Below are 22,458 nucleotides of genomic sequence, written 5' to 3' on the forward strand. Positions count from 1 at the left end.
AAATAAAAATATGTGAACCAGAAGCCTATTAATCAAAGCTTAAACTTTTGTCAATTGATCTAAATTTGGGATGATGATTGTCTAAAATGGGTTCCATGATTTAATGGTTTGATTTGAGTTTATCATTCTATGGTAACATGGATAATTTTTAAGTACCCGCTCCTTATCCATCACTCTTTATCAGAGTATCACCATATGATGTAGGAAGTGGCACATATACATTCTTATTATGAATGAATTAAAAGAAGCTTAAATGAAAACAAAAGTAGTTTGTCATCTCTGAGCCCTATCCCACGTAACTGAGACCTGGGGGTTGACAAAGCTCACGTGGATGACACTACGTAAAATATTGGGGACAATGATGGCTACCATTGAAAACTTCTTGGGTGCCACAAGTTTTGGATAATCTAATATTTGTTTTTTACCTTTATCTTGGTTTTTGTGAAATTATGAACAGGTTGGATCGATGGGCAATAACTATCATGGCGGGCCCTGGAAAGGTTTGAGTGACGAGCATCATTGTCCCACTGAGTTCTATGGTGTGGTCTACTTAAGTTTTGGCTCTGCCTTAGTTTTGGGCTTATGCTAATGATCTCACCAAATTGATTGACAGTGTGGATATAACATGCACATCATGGTGGGGCCTGCAGAACTAAGTGATGTAAACACACCATCAAGGTCTGTGGTGTGTGGCTCACCACGCAGTCGGCTTCCTCATTACAAGGATGAGCCCAAAAATAAAGCAGATACAAGTGTCAAGTGAAGCAGTGAATGGTTGTTATTAAGTTGATCTTATATTTTCCCTTCATTTAGATCTGTGTGACCTTAACAAAAGGTTGGATGGCAAATAAATATTATGGTGGGCATTAGAAAGTTTTTAATGATGGGCAATCAATAACCTTCATTTCTTGTGTTGTGGTTTGACTTTGCTTTATCACAGGGTTCATAACATGAAATGAGTTGGAAAAATAGATGAAGGGCGTAGATATACAATGCATACATTGAGGTGGGCCCCACAGTCAGGGTGCTGCTTGAATGTCCAAATGGGTTGGGCTCTAGCTGACATAGACCTAGACCCGGACTAGGCACCGACTAGATGTGTACAGCTTAAGTCGACTTAGGTCGGCCACTAGCTGACCCCAGCTCGAACTCGGCTCAACTCGGTCCTCAAGCTTGACTGGCCAACTCGGCTCAATTCGGTCAGCAGCTCGACTCAGTTTGAGGTGAGTTCGAGCCAAGATCGAGCCTCTGCGGCATTTTCTCAAACACATATAATGCACTTTCAATTTCTCATGAAATGTAAAATAGTAACATTGGTTTACAGCTATTTCATCAAAAACTCAGTAGGCAACGTAAAGGTAAAGATGCAATGGTATTTGTCTTATATCCATGCTTTCGTTGCCATCAGCTGACGCTTGGATAAGTCATTTTATGAATACTTGTTTAGCAACATCAATATCAAAATAACTGAGTCACTGAGCTGGTTCAATCTGAGTATGATTCGAGTTGGGCTTGGCTCAAAAAATTTTGACTCAAAATATCGAACTCAGTTTCGAACCAAGTGGAATCAAGCTTTTTCGAGTCGAGTTGAACGAGCTAACCGAGCTAACTCGGTTTGTGTACAGCACAACACAAGCCGCCGACCCGTCATAAGGGTAATTTGGTCTTTCCAAAGCACCAAACGAAAAAAGAAAAACAAAAACTAAAAAAGAGAAGACCATTTTCGTAATATTGATAGAAAAGAGGGTTATTTGTGAAGCATGACATGGTGGTAGCATCCACCCTTCGTCCGATCTTTTTCTGCAAAAGAACACAAACTCCCATTCTCCTTCACAGAGTTTCCCAAATTCCCAGAAAAGATGGAGCACAGGACCTGCACAGGCGTTGTATTCCTCTCCCTCTGTTCATGCCTTGTTATTTTATGCTGTTTTTCTGGTGGTGCTGCGGCCTACCAAAACTACACTGTTGGGGACTCCTTGGGTTGGTTTGATAATCTCAAAGAACCCAAAATCAATTACAAGAAATGGGTCTCTGGCAAGAACTTCAGCTTGGGAGATTTCCTCAGTAAGCACCCAATTCTAGAAAATGGTTTTTTCTATTTTTTATAAAAATTCTGTGGCTGTGATCTTTTGGTATGTTGGTGGGTGGTTACTTGGAAATTGATAATTTACACTCTCCATGATTGATTTTGGGTGCACCCATTTCCTTTCTTTTGGAATTAAACAAAAAAATGAAGATGGATGCAGAATTGTGGGTGTACTCTTTTTTTTTGTTAGATTGTTAGTACACACCCATGTTAGTACACACACCCCATGTTAGCCACTCCCACTAGGGATCGATACCAAGACCTCAAGTGTTGAAACGAGGTATCTCCACTCTGTCTGCCAGTTGAGCTGTGGATCTGGGTGTAATTGTGGGTGTACTCTCTCTCTCTCTCTCTCTCTCTCTCTCTCTCTCTCTCTCTCTCTCTCTCTCTCTCTCTCTCTCTCTCAATGGCTGTGATCTTTCACGTGGGTAATTTTTTTTTTTTTTAAGTTTATCTAGAAATTTAGTGTGGGAATTGATATTTACACCCAGATTGATTTTGAGTGCACCCATTTTCAATACGAGGGTGTATGCAAATCAATCAGAGTGTTCTCTCTCTCTCTCTCTCTCTCTCTCTCTCTCTCTCTCCAAATTCTATGGCCATGATTTTTATTTTTATTTTTATTTATTTTTTATTTTTTTTGTGTTGGTAGTTATTTTTTTAAAGCTTGTATAGTAGTTGAGTATTGGAATTGATGTTTACAACCTGATTGGTTTCAGTACAGCCATTTTCAATTTGGGGAATTGTAATTATGCAAAAATCTACAAGGGTATATGCAAAATGGGGTGTGCGCAAATCAATTTGAGTGGGTTCACACATTCCTTATCTCCAAATTCTATGGCCATGATATTTTTATTTATTTATTTTTCTTTAATTTTCAGCTTCTATAGTTATTTAGTATGGGAATTGATATTTACAACCAGATTGATTTTGAGTATCCATTTTCAATTTGGTAATTGAAATAGTGCAAAAATAAATAAGAGTGTGTTGGGTGGGTGCTCTATCTCTCTCTGTCTCTCCAAATTCTATGGCTGTGATTTCTTTGTTCTGTTTTTTTTTCCCTCTAAAGTATTGTAGGAATAAATATTTACAGCCCTGATTGAATTTGAGTACACCCATTTTAAATTTGTGGAATTGAAAAAGTGCAAAAATAAATGAAGCTGTAGGCAAAATGGGGTGTATGCAAATCAATCAAGGTGGGTGGGTGACTAGCTGTCCACCCTCTCTCTTTCCAAATCCTATGGCTATCATCTTTTTATTTTGGTAGATTTTTTTCCAGCTTTTATAGTAATTTAGCATGGGAATTAATATTAAGACCCACTCTGATTGATTTTGAGCATACCCACTTTCAATTTCTTGAATTGAAGTAGTGCAGAATTAATTAAGGTTGTATGAAACCAAGCAAGCTGTATGCTCTCTCTCTCTCTCTCTCTGTTTTTCGGGTTTTGTAGTTATTTAGTTTGGGCACCCATTTTGATTGATTTTGGGCACACACCATTTTCAACTTGTGGAATTGAATTAGTGCATATATGTATGTATGTGCATATGTATTTATGTATGTATGTATGTGTGTGTATGGAATCTCTAGATGAATTATTTAAGAGGTTTGCTTGGTCTACAGTGCAAGCATGTTATGTGCTGTGGGGGAGCATCTCAGCACTGCATAAGGTGTCCCTACTTTAAAGATGTTCATTTGAAAAGAATCAGGCTTGCCCATTCATCAGGTGGGCCACCCTTGTGTGGAAAAATAACAACACCTCATAAAGGAACTTGCCAACTGTCCACTTTTGGAGTACTGATTTCCTTGCTGGATCAATAGGCTGGCCTGATTTTTGCATACTGTCATTTTTGTTGTGGGGCCACCTTATTTGCGATTCGGATGCCCCATACACTTGACAGGTTGGCACATGTGCTGCATGCCAAGGTGCATGTGAGGGTGCAAATGGGTGGGGTCTGGTTGAGTTGTTGAGAAGCATGGTTGAAGGACGGCGAGCTGGACCAACTCATTCGGTCTTAAGTCGAGTCAGGATTCACCCGAGTCAGGGTGAATTGTCTAGGTGACTCATGGCGTTGAACCGGCTCAGGTCTAACTGAGTTCAAGTCAACTCAGACAAGTCACATGGGTCTTAAAACCACCGAGTTCTGGACCCAACCTGTTTACTATTCAATTCTAAATTGCAGCCTTCAGCTTCATTCATTTATATATGGGTCAGGTTTGAGTCATGTCCAGGTTCAAAAAAATTGGGTTTGGGTCAGGTCTAAGTTGGGTCTAGATTTAGAGAATCCAGACCCATCTCATCTACGGTTCGAGTTTAGATCATGTCCAGGTTAGGTTGGTCTAATCTTTAATTTTCCTATTTATTATAGACTTCTTAAAAATGCAACTACCATGGAAGTGATTTTAAGGTGTTGTTTTAGATGAGTTCGGCCCGAGTCATAGCTGGGTCCTGTTTTCTAGATGGTCCAAATCCAAACCATTAAAAAGTCGGGTCCAGGCCTGTAAGGATCACCCTATGAGTGGACCAGCCTGATTATTGTGTTAGTTAATCTTCATGGTGGGGCCCATCTTATTGAAAGGCTAAGATCACTAATGCATATGACACATTGGCACATGTTCCAGTGAGGACAGGGTGTATGTGATCATTCCTCGTCGGGAAAATTTCTCAAGACATGATTTGAATTTTGTGTAATTATCCTGTTAGTAAAATATATACATTGAAACTTTAATGTTTAGTCAATCTTCACCATCTAATCGATCCACATGCCAATCGATCTAGACCGTCTAACTGATGGGTGATGGTTAAAAGTTTTTAGATCTCATGATCCTAGGCGTTTCAATAGTACCCTACATAGTTTTCTCCACAAAATGCATCTGCTCTTAAGACAAATAGGGTCATTCAATGGGCCCTAGATGTTGGGGTATGGCCCACCATCATGGATTGGACTCTGAAATGATTTAGGGTGCGTTTGGTTGCACCAAATATCATAATTTTTTCTCATGATAAATCAACCTAATTTCGTACAAAATTTCATGATATTTCACAAAATCTGGTACAACCAAACACACCCTTATGAACCAAGTTGTATTTTATAATATATATCACAAAAGGAATAGCTTATTATTAAAGAAGGGATTATAGCATTGTTCACCCTCTTCGCTTGCCTACTGTGCCACGCTACGTAATCCCCACGCTACGTAATCCAGATCGTTCATGCAGTAGGTCCCACCATGGATGGGACACGTGGCAAAAATCCCGCTTATTAGATATCTTTACCATACATTCAAGAGGCAGTTAGAAATAATGCTCTACATTTGAACACACTTTGTCGAGAGTGAATGTCCCTGATTGATGCAGCCATAGTGGGGCCTACTAGATGAACGGTCTAGATCACCATATGGTGACGTTGGGGGAGAGCAATAAATACCCAGTGGCAATGCTAGCAAAAATAAAATAAAATCCATTTGGATGATATTTGAAAAATGATTGCAAATCATTTTTATTATTCATGTGAAGAACACTCATTTTTATGCAATCCTTGTTCCTATGCAGTTTTTAATACGGATAAAAACCATTCAGTCATCCAAACATACAATGTCACAACCTACCGGCGGTGCGACTACGACAATTCCGAAGAGGATGACACGATCGATTGGTCCGCCGGGGAGCCCACATTCTCAGCTCAACCTGTGACTGTGGAAGTCCCACTACTTAAAGAAGGAATGGTGTATTTTTTCTCAAGCAACTACGACGGCGAGCAATGCAAGCATGGGCAGCATTTCAAGATAAATGTGACACATGGGCAGGGACTGCCAAACAGTCTCAAGAGCCCTTCGACGGAATCGCAGGGCCCCACAGGCCAAGCAGCCGACGATGATTCCGTGCCCGACACTGTAATCCCATCAAATTTTAATAACCCCGTGGATGGTGGTGGGGGTGTTAAGGGGACATCAGGGTCTGTTTCATTATCAAGGTTTTTGAGGTCAAGGGGTGGGATTTTGAATGCAATTGGGGTGATGTTGGGGGTGTGTTTGGGTGTATTTTGGTGATTTGGAATATTTCATTGGAGATCTCATCTCACATGCAACTAGTTGTAGATGAGAAGTTTGTGCAACTAGTTGTTTGTGGGGCTCACCATGGCATCCAACTCATCCAAAGGGGTCGTGCCCACCATCTATGGACAGGTGGGATGCCAAACAGGCCAGGGTAGGCCCCACGCTCTACTAGTGCGACGCTAGTTGCGTGTGAGATTTTCTCATTTTATAAAGTGGGAATATTGTATCTTAATTTAGGGTAAGTTTTTTTTATGTGTTATTGTGATGAAGAGATTGAATTGGGTTATTGGTTTGTAATATTTTTGGGAATGATAGAGATATGTATTTTTTCTTATAGTTCGAATAATCAAATATTACTTGCAATGCTTGCTAAGGTTATAATGTCTCCACCACACGTGATACATGTCCTGGGAAATTCGAATTATAAATCTATTGGTGCATCGAATGCAATTTTAGTAACAACTGAAATGTAAATGAGGGATTAGTTACGATTGCTGACTAGCATGACCACCATTGTTACCTTCATGATATGAATTATAATGGTCGTTATGCTCTTTTATATATATATATATATATATATATATAAAGAAAAAATGTAAAAAATAAATAAATGTGTATCTGCCCCACAAGCTGCAATGTTGAATTTATTTTTCAAAAAACTTTTTGCGTTGTAATAAATCATTATGGAGCTGTTACGTGCTTTACAGGGAGTGTAATGGGCAGTCAATGGTGGTTATAGGTCTTTTTTTAAAATAATGGCTATTACGACCACTATTATCTTTACGTAATGGCCTTTACAACACATCATGATTAAGTTTCTAGATGAAACTTTAAGTTTCTAAATGAAACTTAAATGGATCATTTTGAATATCTTGGGTTCATGGATAGTCTTAAATGGATCATTTTGAATATCTTGGGTTCATGGATAGTAAAAGTGGAGGGAATGTTGCATGAACAATTATATCATTGACGAGGAAATGTGCCCATGAAGTTTTATGTGATTTTCGCACACCAATCAAATTGAATGGAAAATTTTATACTAGAAGATTAATAAAGCTTTTATGGAATATAATGTTGGGCGATTAAGAAAAACATGTGTTATATGCTGAGTGGAGCTAGATATTGAGATGGATGAATGACAGAAGAAGAAAATGATAGAATTTAAAATGAATTCACATGGGTAACACCAATACGTAATAATATGAGGGAAGGTAAACATAGAGGTTCTACCATGAGGAAAATGGAGACTAGGAACTACTTTGATTAGAAGGGAAATGAACGCATTCCTCACATTAGTACCTACCATGGTTATTTTCTTTGATGTTGGGAAATGACCAAACATTAACCAAATCTATGCCATCCATCATGCACACTACCTTTGTTTGGCTTTGATCCTAAAAATCAGGCTCATTCAACACTTGGGTGGACCACGTAAAATTTTTTTACTTAAAAATTCTAAATTCATGTGGTATGGTGCACCTAAGTTTGAAATAGTGTACTTTTTGGGTAATTCTTTCACAATAATGAGGCACATCAGATGAATAGATTGGATGGCATATAAAGACTATGGTGGGCCCTACAAAAAATAAATTGTAAGTGTTACATTTCAATTATTTCTTATGTTGTGGCTTGAGTTTTAGATTATCATAGTTCTTAAGGTTCAATAGTTAATATGAGGCAGTGTATTTGATGAACGAGGTGGATCTTATCAAAATTCCACCCACATGGTTTGCACAATTCAATTAAGAATGAGTTAGTTCAAGTTGAATATCCCGAAGGAGAAAGGGAATAATCCCGTGATAACATATCCTAAAAAAGATTCAATGACATATGGTTTAATTGAAGATATGGTCTTTCTTTTGATTGAGTAGAATGGCAGAACAGCCTCATGGTTAACTCCTTACTAAGAGTGACTTGGCCTAGACATGTAGAGACTCGTTGAGTCTACTCAATGATTTAGTCAATGAAATTGGCTCGACCAGACATCTACATTCGTGCGCATGAGGAAGTTGAAGAAATAAATAATGTGAAAGTGGAATCTGAACCCTTGACATCGACGAAGGGAAGTGACGCACTTAACCAACGAGGCGTGTGTGGTGTTGTTAGCTTATATTTTATACTAATTTCAAATTAAACTATTTTAAAATCGATTAACATTCCCTATACATTTTCAATTCACAATAATTAAATATAGAGTTGAGTTGGGCCGAGTCTTCGAGTCAACTCGACCTGGTTGAACATCAACTCGAGTAGGGTTTTCAGGCATTCCATCAGTTGCACATGGCAGTGTGTCACAAAATCCAGACCATCCTTCTAATGGCCCAGGAAGAGTAATTAGGGGTGTAATGGGCCTGAACCCAGCCCAAGCCAGCATGCACTTGCCCAAGCGGCGAAAGAAATTGGTGCGGTCGGGCTGATTAGAAAATTGATAAAATCTATATTTCCCGCTTAAATGTTGTTAATCAATCTGATGATCAAGTGGGCCCCACGTGCATAAAAACATAGACATTTTAGAGAATGAAACCAATGATCAATGGGCCCCACATGAATAAAGAAATAGACATTTTAGAAAATGAAACCAGGCATCCACATTTAAGATGTAAGAGGGGCCTACACACACATACACACATCGGGTCTGGTCGGGCTAAAATGACTTGAGCCCGAGCCCTACCGACGGTCGGACCATGCACGTGAAGCCCAATTCCGGCCCATGTACCAAACTAGTAGGTCTAAGCCCGGCCCAAGGCTGAGTCAGGCGGGCTACCCGGCCCATGACACCCTTAGATGTAAGCAGAGGCCATCTTGGGGTGGATATTTATATCAACGGCTATGATTAATGGGCCCACTTGTACGATCTAAAAGCCTCCAAACCATACGCGGATTTCCAGCTAAAGCCTCTTGTAGGAAGTTCCTGCGCTGGGAACCTAGAAGGGCCCATCGCGATCTTTGTGAGAAATCCACACCGTCCATGCGTTTTGTGAGCTCATTTTAGGGAATTAGGCCGAAATTGAGCGGGATCCATTGCTCAAGTGGGCCGAAAACATGAGGATTAAACGTCCACAGTTGAAATATTTGTGGGCCACAGAAGTTTTGAATCAGGCTAGTATATATATTTTTAAAGTTCATACCAGTAGCAATGACGTTATGAACGGTATGGATGGCATGTAAACATCACTGTCGACTCCAGGGAGGTTTCAACAGTAGGAATTTCCTTACCAACTTTTTCCTTTAGTGTGGCCCACTTGAGTCTTGGATCCTGATAAATTTTTTCCCACCACACTAAAATGATCTTGAAAAATGGATGGACGGGGTGGATTTCTCAAAAACATCACGGTGGGCCCATCTAAGTTCCAAGCGCAGGAACTTCCTGGAAAGGCTTTCCCGGGAAATCCGCGTCCCTCCAAAGCTGCTCATGTTTTCATTTACGAGTAAGTAGCGTGCATGGTTCGGCAATCCTCGGATCAACCGTCCGTTGAGGTGGACCTAGATGGACGGCTTAAAAAAATGTCCTGATAGGACGTTCTCAAGCTTCCGCTCTATGGCCTACAGATAGACCGTTAAAAAGAGAAATGCGTCATGATCTTTATAGGATCTTCCAATTCAGGAGATTTTCAGGTCATCGTTCATCTACGATATGAAACAACAGACCAACGGTCTGGATTACCGAACCATGGCCACATTCGTCAGAAATACAAAACCCGAGTATACTAAAGCAGAAACGCGGGTCTGGAGTCTTATAAAGTCGTCTGCAACTGCAAGTAAGCTTTTGAAGAATAGTGATGGACGAGCAACAATTCCAACAGCTTCTCGATATGTTCCCAGTCGTCCGATCTCGCGATTATCATGTAATCTATCTCTCTGTCTCTCATCAGTCAAACCAATTTACGTAATTACCCCTTTGATTTATTCAATTTTACCTTTTAGTCAGTAGCGAATGGTTTCTTCCCTAAATTGAATTGGGTTTCTGTAATTTTTGCATTATATAGTGGTAGATTCGGTATTTGAGATATTAGATGTTGGAGTTTCTTTCTATCTTTTCTTTTCTTGGTTATATGAAGTCTATTGGATGTGAGTCTGATGCAGATTTTTATTTTTTATTTTTATTTTTTTGGGGTTTTAAGCATTTGGGGTTTAGGCGATCTTGTTGTTTCTTGATGTGGGTCTCGGATTTCGTCGATCCAGACGGCTCATCTAGTGGGGCCCATTAATATGGGAGTTGGGTATTGGTTCTTTTTTGAGAACTGATTACGTACGGTCTGTCTTTCCCACCAACATGCCACTTGCATAGGACATCCATTCCATGCGATTGGTAGGCCCTGAAATGAAGATCACCTTGCACAGAAATGAGGCTGGTCTGCTCATCAGGTGGGCCACACTGTTGGATTTAATGGACAACTGGCGGTCCAGTTCGACATTTCAGGTGTGGCCTGCCTAACGAGTCGATCGGTTTGGTTGTCAAGACGGGTGATCTTGATGATGGGTCCTACGCAAGTGGTGAGGGCGGTTTTGGAGTGCAATTTTCCTAGAGAGACAAAACCAGTATGACTGAGTTCAACTTTCGTAGAGAACAAAACCAGCATGACTTGCCCCGACTCATTACCATCTCAATTTGTTACAATCTCAGTTTCAATCTGGTGAATCATTCATTGCCTACTGACTCAGAAGACTCGGTTTCAGATTATATAGAGAACCATGGTGGCTGCAGTTGTTAATTGTTGGTTGATAATTTGGAATAAAAGGCAAAATTGATTATCCCTTTGAGGGTGTTGGCATCAATTTTAAAGGCAAAATTGATTTTCTCTTGGATGGTTGTCCATTGTTTTCTATGGTGGGGCCTGTTGTTGTGTATATTCCATCCCAACCTTGCATTATGTGATCCTGACCATGATGATGGGATGTCCTAGCCAGTAAAAAAATGTATGTCCCAAAAATTAGGCCTATAAAATCGTTAGGCAGGCCACTACATAGAAACCTCCAAATTCATGTTTGCCTACATGATGGTTGGACTAACCTTTTCTTTTTTTTTTTTGGTTCGTCCAACTTTCATGGTGGGCAACCATGCTGGGCAGGTCGGAGGCCATACACACACATTGGCAGTACCAAGTAATCATGAAAATACCAAATTCCTCTTTGTGGGTAAAATGTAGTAGTTGTTCTAAGGTGTAGAGTGGGGCCTGGCCATGTTGGTAGTCATGTATTGGTGGATCCCTTCTATTTTATGCAGCTTGCTACTCAAGCATGACCTTTTGTGTCTACGTATGCCTTATGCTTGGTGGTATGTCTGGCAACTGCACCTCCATGACCCTCCTTTTTTGTGTGCATGTATTGGTTGGGTGGGGTTTGGTTTCAAAGCCATGTTGGCATGCAAATGTTGTCAATGTGATTCTTTGCCATTGTTGGTACCAAATTCCAAGTAAAAGAGGAAGGGTGATGTCCAGTGGGCTGTCGATTGTAAAGCATTTGCCCATATGCCATCTAAAAGCCGATCCCAGATTTTCAATAGAAAGGCTAAGATGATGATGAAAGTGAAGATGAAAAATTCCAAAAAAAAAAAAAAACACAAGAAGAAGAACGATAGAAAAGAAGTTCTTAAATAAGCAGAAAGTAGATATAGGTTATTGGGAACATCACATAAATGTATCGTGCTCGTATGAAACCGGCAACTAGCACCCGCCTGCCAAAAGGAGATAGGATGGCACAGAAACAGTGATTTTAAGTTTGCCGACAGGAGATGAAGTTAACCTCTCCTTGATACCACATACACTTGAACAGCCGCAGTTAACTGTAACCACCAGTTTTTTCAACAGATTCTTATATCTTCTTTCAGCAATAGAAGCATGAACTTGTGCCGCCAATTTCGCAGCCATATCGGCCTGTGAAACTCCATTAGCTTTGGAACCTCAAAAAATATTGTGAAGGCATGGAATCTGATTTCCTTAACTGCTTCTGCCCAAATAAGACAACTTATTTTGGGTCTTCTCTTTCGACCAAATTCGTCCTTCGGTTCATAGACCTAAAGAACTCTTCAATTTCCAGCTTTCACTGATTCATCACCTGGATAGCCTTCTGAGCCTCATCAATGTACCAGAAAATAATAATCCATGATCCAAATCAAGCCAACCTTATGCAACTGCAACTATGGGAACAAAATATTCCGGTCACTGAAGTCAGCAACAAGGGAAGAGAGGGTTTCACATGAATCATGAATGATAATTTCCTAAAGGAGCTTCACAGAAAGTAGAGGAGATTGCATATAACTTTATCAAGGGAAAATTGCATAGGCCCAAAAGATTAGGCACCAGCATTTTGAGAAATAAAACCAAAATCCCAAATACCCCTCCAACAGTCAATCCTCAGTTATTTCTTTGATGATGATATGTTAAGAATGCTTGTTCTATGAGGTTCATCAATTGTATCTAATTACTGTTCACATAATTTTCAAATCTAAGGCTGGCTCAGAGCAATCAAGACGATCAAATTCAAATTCAGCAAAGGATGAGGTCGAGTTATTGATTCTTTTTATCCAATTTTCTCTCTGTTGATTGTTCCGACTAGGGATGTTAACCTTGAAACCTTGAATTTTTAATCTTGTCATTACAGCTAACAAAATGGCAAGATGCATGGGGTGAGGCTGATAAGCAAGAAAGCGAAACTCAAGGAATTGATAGAGAAGGTATTAGGCCATTTTTGCATGCAGCACCTGATGCTTCAAGTAGTTGTATAATGAGATTTGATTGCTTAAGTCGGTTTCAATACCTGCCGTCCGAGCTTTGGAATCACCCAAGTTGACTTGACTTTGCCCTCAAGGAGTTGAGTTGACTGGGACTTGGTTGCAACTCAGCTGAGTTTTATCATTGTTCTGCAAATATTTGGGTGAAAGGAGTCGAATCAATTCACCCTTTGGATGTGAGGGGTCCATAGATTGATTCTTTTTGGAGGACTACTATGGCTTCATGGAGTTCCATGAAGTGCTCAGCAAAGAGTCTCTGTTGCATATGTATCACTTGTACACATTGACCAGGGCCATTGATTTGGTGGATTGCCCTGTGGATGGGCCATATCCCAGAAAACAGGGTGACCTGATTATGGCATCCATATTATCAGTCTCCTGAAAATGGTTAACTCAAAGAAAATAAGCAACCGTCTACATGCAATGAGCAAATTCACAACATTTGGGTGGTTAGAGTTGTCCAACCGCCATGATTTTTTTTACCAACACATACACCCATCTGTTTGATGGGCCACCAGATCAGCAGTTCCGACCACCAAAAATTCAGGCTGTCAACAGCTTGGGCTCAGGCCTGGGCCGAGGTCTATCCAAACCCAGCTGGCACATTAAAACCCAGGGTCGTGATGATTATGCATGGCTCGGGTTGCCAGGCCCAGTTTCCCTCCTTTATGCAAGGAAAAGGCTGTTCATTTGGCACGCCCAATCATGCATGATATTAACAAAAATGCCATTCAAACCTAAGTGGGCTGGGCTGGGCCAGGTTTGGACCGACCTGATGGGCTCTTAGATGCGACCTAAGCTCGGACTGATTAATGAACAGGCTTAAATATTAGGCCCAGGTCGAGCCCTCAGGCCTAGTATTTCAGCCCAATCCTGGTCCGATGGGCCAGCACTGCCCATTGCCGGCCCTACCAAAAATACCTGCCACATGGTGGGGACAACACTTTGGTGAAGTTTTGATGATTAATAGCTTTCAGGAACCAAGTTGGCTGAGCATATCACTGTGACATTATGGCTGAACCAAGTTTGCAGCCTTTGTATGCATGACGCAGAGACAGTCGACCATCTTCTCATTCACTGTCCTATTGCTGTGACATTATGGTCCAACATCCTCTTCACATTTAACGTTCATTGGGTCATGCCATAATCTGTTCCGCATTTGCTAGCTGCCAGGCATGGGGTGCACCTATCTAAAGAAAGCCCAATTCTTTGGAGGCTGTCCCTTTTGGCTGTTCTGTGGAACATATGGATTGAGCGCAACTCCTGTTGCTTACATAACAGGTCATCATCTTATGCCCAAGTTTGTTGGAAAGTTAAAAAGGATGTAGAGGAATGGGCTTTCTCGATTCTTAAAGTGGAAATCAATGTAGCTCGTTCTATCATGGCATTGTAATCTTTTTGTTTCTTTGTTCTTTCTGCTCTGGCTATTTGCCGGGCAACCTTTTAAGAAAATTATTCATAGCCCTTCAAAAAAAAGTTTGGCTGAACATAGAGGGCAAAACAGTGTGACTGGGCTTTATTGGCATGATAGGTCAATATCCCAATGAACTGAATACTGATTGTATACTTTTGCCTTGTAACAGATCCATTTTGGAATAAGCTGAGGTTGGCAGCAGAGAGAAAGGTATGCTCGTTGATTATTGTTATAGCATCCATTGACCAAGCTCTAGGCATATCTCTGATTTGAGAACAGACCACTTTCTGGGAATTGATTTATGAATGCAGTATGCTTTGGGAAAATATGTTTTAGACACCGTCTACACTGAGACTTGGAGATCACTTCCCAAAGATGGTGGGGGAGATCCTGGTGTGTATATCAAAAGGAATTCTCAAAGACTCCTCTGCTTGGGGGCTGGTTTGGTACACACACATTCCATGGGGGGCTTTTTGTTGGATGGTGGTTGGTCCAAAAAAATCCTCATTCTCAGTGATCTACATGACCATTGGCATTGGTTTGCAACATTTGCATGATGCATGAGGAGGCAGAGGAATTGGTCAATCATCATCATCATCATCATCTAAACCTTATCCCAACTAATTGGGGTCCACGGATCTTGTTCCACCAATCTGCTCCATCATAGACCAGATCTTTAGTTAACCTATAGGTCAATCACCTCGTTATTTTTCATAAGGTGGCGTAAAGAGAAGGAAAAAAGAAAGTTTGGATAACATGTGGGTTAGTATGTGTTATCGATCAAATCTAGTTGATCACTTAACACCTCTAATAAGTTGATGGGTACTTGCACTTTAATGGAAAAAAGGAATGACACCGGGGACATCGGTTAAGGCCAGGGACCCTCCGATGCCTAAGTCAGGTAGATGAACCCAAAGTAGGTATTTCTATAGTCGAGATCTTTGTGCGTACCTTTTCCCTTAGGCGTAGTGATGTATTTATAGGTTTTCTAGGCAGCTTGTGTATCTTAGTAGATCCGTGAGATGCGCTAGAGGGGCCCTTATTAGATTTGGAATCTACTCTCGAGTATATTAACAATTATGTCTTAATTTGCGTGATTTTTGGCTAGGATCTCGCTGGGTAACCCTGCTTGTATACAACGCGGGTTTCTTTCCGAATATTTCCATCCTGAGGTTGAGGTCGGCATCCATGGTCAAGGTTTGTCGATGAACCTTATCATTGGGCTTGGTTGACTGATTCAGTTTGGTCATTGGGTTTCCCTGCTCACTTCAACTTCTTTATTACTTTGGTAGTTCAGGGAGTCTGCTTTGATGTGTCTCAGCCATGTATCTCATATGTCAGGTCAGTTCGATTTTTCCCACAATAGTATGTTATTTGCATCAACGCTACCTCGCGTAGCATAGGTTCGAGGTGCAAGGAGAGCATCGCACCGATCTTCTTAACGAACACATGACCACGGCTCCAATGAGACAACGTGGCCATATGTTGCGGGAGAAGCGCATAGACCGCTGTTCCCAACGTCCCGACGACTGTAGCCCCAGCCCCCTCAGAGGCCTATTGCTCGGAGGCACTTCCGGCCGCAATCTCTAGCTCGCTAGTTACAACAGCCTCTGCTCGTTCTTCCTCAGCATGGATGAGATACGACTTCAAGTCGACGACCTCCCTCGGTGGCACATGTGAGGGAGAAGAGCCTCGTGCAGCACCATCTGGGGCAACATCTTAGAGCACCATAGTCGCTGCCTCCATGGCTACCCCTACAACAACAGCTGCCTCCGCTTGCTCAGCCGAGGGAGGAACATCAAGGGCGTGCCCCGTTGTCGACCTCTATGCTGCGATCTCCGCAGCCTCAACCCCAGGTGTGCGCCGAGCAGGTGCTGAAGGATCCGCCTTCTTTGCAACAGTCTTCAGCCGCTCCAACTCCGCCGTGGAGGGGAGCCTCAATCACTTTGGGCACGAGCGATCTACCATTTCTACAAAAAAAAATAAAAATAAAGCGCATAAAATATAGAACATACATATAACCATCAAAATTCTATTGAAATCAAACGTACCTGACGACCCAATCGCCGATAAGCTGACTTGCTCCAAGAGGGTCGGAGTAATCAACCTCTTCCAATCCCGCTCGGCTGCGGAACACTCCCGGGTGATCCTTACTTGGCATAGGTGGGCCATAGAGAGCTCGGGCTAGCGCCGAGAGAGAGTTTCAAAAGAAGTGGTCAGGTAAATAAAAAATTACAAAGGGAGAAATCGGAAACAAACTATAATAATCAAAAGCTACAACTCAGGACCTGACCTGGGGTGATAAATTCAGTGGGAACTCGAGCCCGCAACCTGCCTAACTCTATTGCAGGGGCCTCCCACTCTACTATAGCGAAGAATCACCTGTTCTTCCAACCTTTATTGGAGGAGGGGTTACTTGTGTAATGGCTTGGTCCTTGCCTGCCCATGAAGAAAAATAACACCAGCTGTGAGAGCCCAAGCCGCTCTTGGCCTGATACGAGTACAAGAGCTCGTCCATAGAGAGCTCGAAATGGCCGAACTGGTGCCTTAAAATATAGCACCCAAAGGCAGCTCACCACATGTTAGGGTTAAGCTGTCCTAGGGTAAGCCTCAGGCGGTGCAACACCTCTCTCACCACTGAATGGAAAGGCAGTCGCAAGCTGTCGGAAAAGAACATGGGATAAAGGGCTACCTCTCCCTCGGGAGGACTACCTGGAAGTTCCCCAACTCGGGGTAGCCGCAACCCCACCGAATTAGGGATCCCGAACTTCGACCGAAGGGCATGTAAATCCTCCGACTGCAGCCGGGAATCAAAGAAACTGGCCGATGGGGTTAGTCCATGAGAAGACGAAGAGGCCGCCTTCGCCTGGGGCAGAAGGGCCTCATCATCGCAAGGTGCGATTGCCGGTGATGGCCCACTCAAAAACGCTACTAATCTAGAATTCGTACTGTCATGGGCGGATTCGCCATGGAAAGCTCTCGATATAGAAACGCCCTAGAATCTTTGAAAGACATGGCGACAGGGGAAAACAGTAGCAGGAAAAGAAGATGAAGTGTATAAGAACATATACCAGAAAAGGTTAAGTATCCGGACGATTCACACAGTGAACGGAAAAGGACCAGGATAGAGGAAGAAAGGAACAAGTTGGCATAGTTCGAACTCCGCTGAAACTGGTGGGTGAAAAATGAGAGGGAAACCCCTATTTATAAGTATACTAGGGGTAGAGCCTTTAATGCTAGCACCGCTCACGAGGCCATGAAGAGACACATTGGCGCACAATCTCCACCACGTGGCGATACGAGGTTCGCCTAGAGTCCGCATTAATGAAGTAGGGACATGTGTCTGCTTGTGAGTCGCCCGGAAGGAGAAATGACGCTTGCCACTCTGTATACAACCCCTCGTATGGAGATACTGTCATAATATCTTCCTCGATCACCGCAACATGCGTCGTCCCTTTCAATTCCTGCCTTCACCATTGAACGATAAAATTAAGGAAGGCGGATGGATCAAGTTGACTACCTACAGATGGAAGTTCAAATTCTCCCGCTCATACTTTAGTTCAAATCTTCTTACTTCCCGAGCTCACGAATATAAAACTCGGAAGCATGGGGGCAGCTGTTATGGGAAAAATTGAACTGACCTGACGTATGAGACGTGTGACACAGAAACATCAAAGCAGATTTCCTGAACTACTGAAGTGATAAGGAAGTTGAGCTGAGTAAGGAAACCCAGCGACCAAACTGAATCAGTCAACCAAGATCAGTGATAAGGTTTATCGACAGACCTCGACCACGGATGTCAACCTTGAATACTGATCTCGAGTTCGAGATGGAAATATTTGGAGAGAATCTTGTGTTATATATGAGTAGGATTATCCAACGAGATCTTAGCCGAAGACCACGCCAATCGAGGCATAATCGGAGATATACTCGAGAGTAGATTCCAACTCCAATACGGGCCCCCTTTAACGCATCTCACAGATATACTCAGATACGCAAGCTGCTTAGAAAATCCATAAATATATCACCCTGCCTAAGGGGAAAGGAACGCACAAAGATCTTGATTCTAGCCACACCTACTTTGGGTTTATATATTTGACTTAGGCATTGGAGGGTCCTCAGCCATAACCGGCGCCCCCAATGTCATTCATTTTTCCATTAAAGTGCAGGTACCCATCAACTTACTAGAGGTGTTATGGGATCAACCAAATTTGAGCACTAACATATAGTTGCCATTAGGGTGCAACTCTAGTTGGTTGGGTCCAAGGTATTAAAAAATGGTTATGCAACAGTTGTTGTGGCTGTTATGTAACAGTGGCAGTGGGAACCATTACGCGTTATGGGGCCGTAACGGTCCGTTATGGGGATGCTATATAGATATGGTTGTAATGGCCGTTAGGACTCTTGTATCGCAATGGAAATTATGGTGGCTGTTATGGCCACCATTGCCGTTATTGAATGCCTTGGTTGGGCTAGGTTGAGGGTCAACCTGAGCCTGACCCGACATCAAGTGGACCCAACCTTCCCAACCCGAGCCAAGTACATGTGATTTTCCCAGCCTGACCTAATCCTACCCATGTTTGCTCAACCCGAATTCAAACTGGGTTGCTGTTTTCCAACCCGAAACTCAACCTGAGGATATTGACAACTCGACCCAACCCAACCAGAATCAGTTTTGGTCAACCAGGTTCTGTTGACCCAAACCCATGTTGCAGCCCTTATTGCTATGAGTTGACCAAGTAAGATGCTGGGAAAAAAAGGAAGGGTACCAAGTGTCTAACAGTTTCCATGGCAGCAACTGCACTGCCTTCATTTGGAAGTTATGCAGATTCGCCTGCAAATTGTCTCTATATGCATCCCCATGGACTCAAAACTTCTATAGTCTCAATCTGAAACAGGATACTAGACTCCCATTGAGACATGCATTCAGTTATGTACATTTTGTCTGCATCAAAACCTACATCCAATACTTCTATTATATGCTTTATATAAGTCAAACTCACATGTACATCTCTCATAAGGTCTATCACCAGAAATGTTATGTTAGAGTTATATACAGTGGTATTAAAAAATGGTTACTTTATGATCATAACGGCTATTATGTAACGGTAATGGTGGTGCCCGTTATGTGATGCAGGGCCGTATTGCCCGATTTGAAAGAAGGAATGTCCCATAACGGACCAATAGAGGGCTGTCATGGACCGATATGGTCACGTAACAGGCTGATATGCTTTTTTCCTTTTAAAAAATTCAACCGTTACAATATGGCCATGAGCCTGGCTATTACAGCCAGCATTACAGTTATTGAGTACCTGCTTATACTATATATATATATATAGACACACACACCCTTTCTTGAAAGGCAGTGACTTTCCACCTTGTGGCATACATGCATGTCAATCCATCTAGACCATCCAAATAGCAGGCCTCATTGTGGATGGCACATAGCACAAAAATCACGCTGATCGGATGTTCTTTACCATCTAATATCAGCCGCATTTAGACCCTTGACCGTTTTCTTTTTAATCGTCTATTAATTCATTGGATTGGATTGTTTGACTAGTGTCATTAGATATGCTCCACTTATCTATTTGTATCATTATTTGGAATGTCTTGATGTCCGCACATGTGTGCCACGTGTATGGTGGATGAGTCAGCAACATTTAAAAAATGTTGGTGAAAGCATGTCCTAGCCTAGCCTATTATTTTGACTCACTTTGCAGTTAATTTCTAACAGAGTAACAGCCTTTTCTTTTCTTTTCTTTCTTTCTTTTTTTTTTCCTTTCATAATCTTTCCAAGAATCAATTAAAAAATGTAATCTTTCCAGAAATTCTATCAAGAGAAATAAGAAGATTTGGAGGGGGGCAAAAAAAGAAAAACAGAAAGCAAGACTGTTGACGTTATTTTAATTTTCAGGTGGGTGCAGCCAATGCAGACAGATTTTGCAAGGCATTTCAAAGGGTCCATGCAAAACTTGTATGCGCATAAGCTCCTCTCTTAGAACTGCGACCTTTTTTTCTTCTTCTTCTTCTTCTTCTTCTTCTTCTTTTTTTCCGTTTCTCTCCATTTCATTTATTCATGTGTTGGAAATGTGTCTGATTATGTGATTCGATGCGATAGGTGTATGAAGAACTAAGTTCCGATGCTGCTCGAAGGTTCATAAATTCAGCAACAAATTGAAAGGAGTAGATATAATCATGGAATCTTTGTATGATTTGTTGAATTCTCATGTTGTTTTAAGATATCTACAAATGATTCTATTAAGGAAATTTGGGATCACATTATAGAATGAATTTACAGGACCTGTTTTTTCTTCTTTCCAAGGCCAGTTAGTCTAGAACTATTGTAGAAGATATTTTTGTGCAACTAGGCATGTACATGAGTGGTATTGGTCACGCATGTGTGCTTAGCAAAGCTCATCGCAAAAAAGCCATTATGTGCAGTGTATTGTCGATGCATGTGATCTAATCCTATGAAATTCAGAAAATAAATTTGTTAAAATTGAAAAAGAAAAAGAGGAGCTTTTTCTTAGAAATTTTAGGGATGGGTGTGTTGATGCGTTTTGACAACTGCTTGAGTTATTTCACATTGCAACAAGATTTTGGTGGCGAAATGGCAATCTGACAGTGGAAACTGGCCGGAAGCCCACTTGGTGAGAACAGTTAGATTTAAATGTGTTCAAATTCATTTCTTTTGTAGGCAACTAGTTGTAAATTCATACCTATGCATATGACTTTCATGCATTGATATAGATTTGTGGCAATAATTTTTGAATTTGGAGGTGGAAAACTGAAGACATTGTGAAAATCCATAAGTTACCCATTTTCTCCCTTTTATGATAATGCAGATAGAAAATGGGAAATGTATCATATGCTTATCTTTTTGTTTTTGGATGCATTATTTGTATATTTTATTGCTTATATTTGAATGATATTAATTCATTTTGGATGCATAACTATATTATTTTTGTCACACCATATTTAATTTAAAATCTCCTAAAGTTCCATTGAAAAATGTTATCATTTTCTCAATATTTTCTCCCCTGTTTCCTTTAGACAGCTATGCATTTTTGTTTAATAATACTTCCAATGTGATAGAAGTATATCTGTTATCCCAATGTTGTGATATGGGCATTGATACCTGGCCACAGCTAGTCGACCCTCTTATAATTTCTTATTTCTCTATTCCCTCCAATAAAAATGGAAAATGATAGTGGGACCTTGATGAGGCGGGCCTACAATATTTATTAACGTAATCATGAACCCGGACTGGGTCCTTGATGGGCCAAAAATCCAGCTTGAGCCGTTTCATCACAAGATTATCAGGGGGATTTTTCAAAAAATAAAAAATAAAAAAATCCCAATTATCTATTAACCCCAATGGGTCTGGCCAAGCTGATGGGCTATTGTACATGGTCCAAACCCGGCCTGTTTGAAGCTTGAGCTGAGCCCTCGGGCCAGATACTCCAGCCTAATCCTGGCCTGAAGCGGGCACTTTCAGCGCTATATTGCATAGACATCATATCCTTGAAACTGAGGATACTTTGTGCAGATTATAATGTAGCTTTTAGTTTATACAAGTGGGCCCATTATTCAGTTATTCTGACCATTGATCTACTGAGCCTTACTGTGGATGGACCCAGGCTGAGAATCCTCTCCTAAAGTGTCAAGATGGGGATTCTCTACAATGACACTGTATGACGATTAAAAGAAATGTAGCACAGCTTGGTAGCCAGCCTGCCTGCCTACGTTCTTTATCTCCGCCATTATTAACATCTCAAAAATCAGATTCTTGTGGATTCGTCTCTTTCTTTCCTTGCTTCTTAATCTGCCAAATATAGAGTAGGGATGGCTGAGAAAGAGAAAGCTCTGCAAGAGAGGCTGCCTGGAGTTTGTCATCATCAAGAAGAGTTGCAGAACAACTACTCTTTGGAAGGCAAGGATGACCTAACTCTCCTCCAAAGAAAGAGAAAACAAAGCTACTCAGCCTTTAATCCAATAAACCAGGGAGAGGAAGTCTAAAACTATCTTAATAAGAGAAGCAAGCTGCAACTAATGAGATGGCAGCCAAGTAAAACGAGGAACTCAAAACTCAAATGAAAGAATTTTCATCAAGTGTAGGGTTGAAAGCTTCTATCGTTGGTATTAAGAACAGGAAGTGCAGCAGAGGACCT

At 41.3% G+C, this 22,458-nt stretch overlaps 2 protein-coding genes across 4 annotated transcripts; both read left to right on the forward strand.

The window, feature by feature from the left end:
- Window positions 1–1,783: 1,783 nt before the first annotated feature.
- Window positions 1,784–6,513, forward strand: LOC131251003 (early nodulin-like protein 18). The gene is made up of 2 exons (XM_058251436.1): window positions 1,784–2,064; window positions 5,638–6,513. The coding sequence occupies exons 1-2, from the start codon at window positions 1,860–1,862 to the stop codon at window positions 6,132–6,134; spliced, it is 702 nt and encodes a 233-aa protein (XP_058107419.1). The 5' UTR covers window positions 1,784–1,859; the 3' UTR covers window positions 6,135–6,513.
- Window positions 6,514–9,911: 3,398 nt separating this feature from the next.
- Window positions 9,912–20,601, forward strand: LOC131251004 (uncharacterized). 3 transcript variants are annotated; one of them, XM_058251437.1, is made up of 6 exons: window positions 9,912–9,985; window positions 12,590–12,640; window positions 12,741–12,813; window positions 14,454–14,494; window positions 20,202–20,261; window positions 20,406–20,601. In XM_058251437.1, the coding sequence occupies exons 1-6, from the start codon at window positions 9,920–9,922 to the stop codon at window positions 20,463–20,465; spliced, it is 351 nt and encodes a 116-aa protein (XP_058107420.1). In that variant the 5' UTR covers window positions 9,912–9,919; the 3' UTR covers window positions 20,466–20,601. The 3 variants fall into 3 exon arrangements, with proteins under 3 accessions (XP_058107420.1, XP_058107421.1, XP_058107422.1); XM_058251439.1 differs by lacking the exon at window positions 9,912–9,985 and adding an exon at window positions 10,827–10,835; XM_058251438.1 differs by lacking the exon at window positions 12,590–12,640.
- Window positions 20,602–22,458: the final 1,857 nt, after the last annotated feature.

The sequence above is a fragment of the Magnolia sinica genome, chromosome 7, assembly GCF_029962835.1.
Source record: "Magnolia sinica isolate HGM2019 chromosome 7, MsV1, whole genome shotgun sequence".
NCBI classification, from domain to species: Eukaryota; Viridiplantae; Streptophyta; class Magnoliopsida; order Magnoliales; family Magnoliaceae; genus Magnolia; species Magnolia sinica.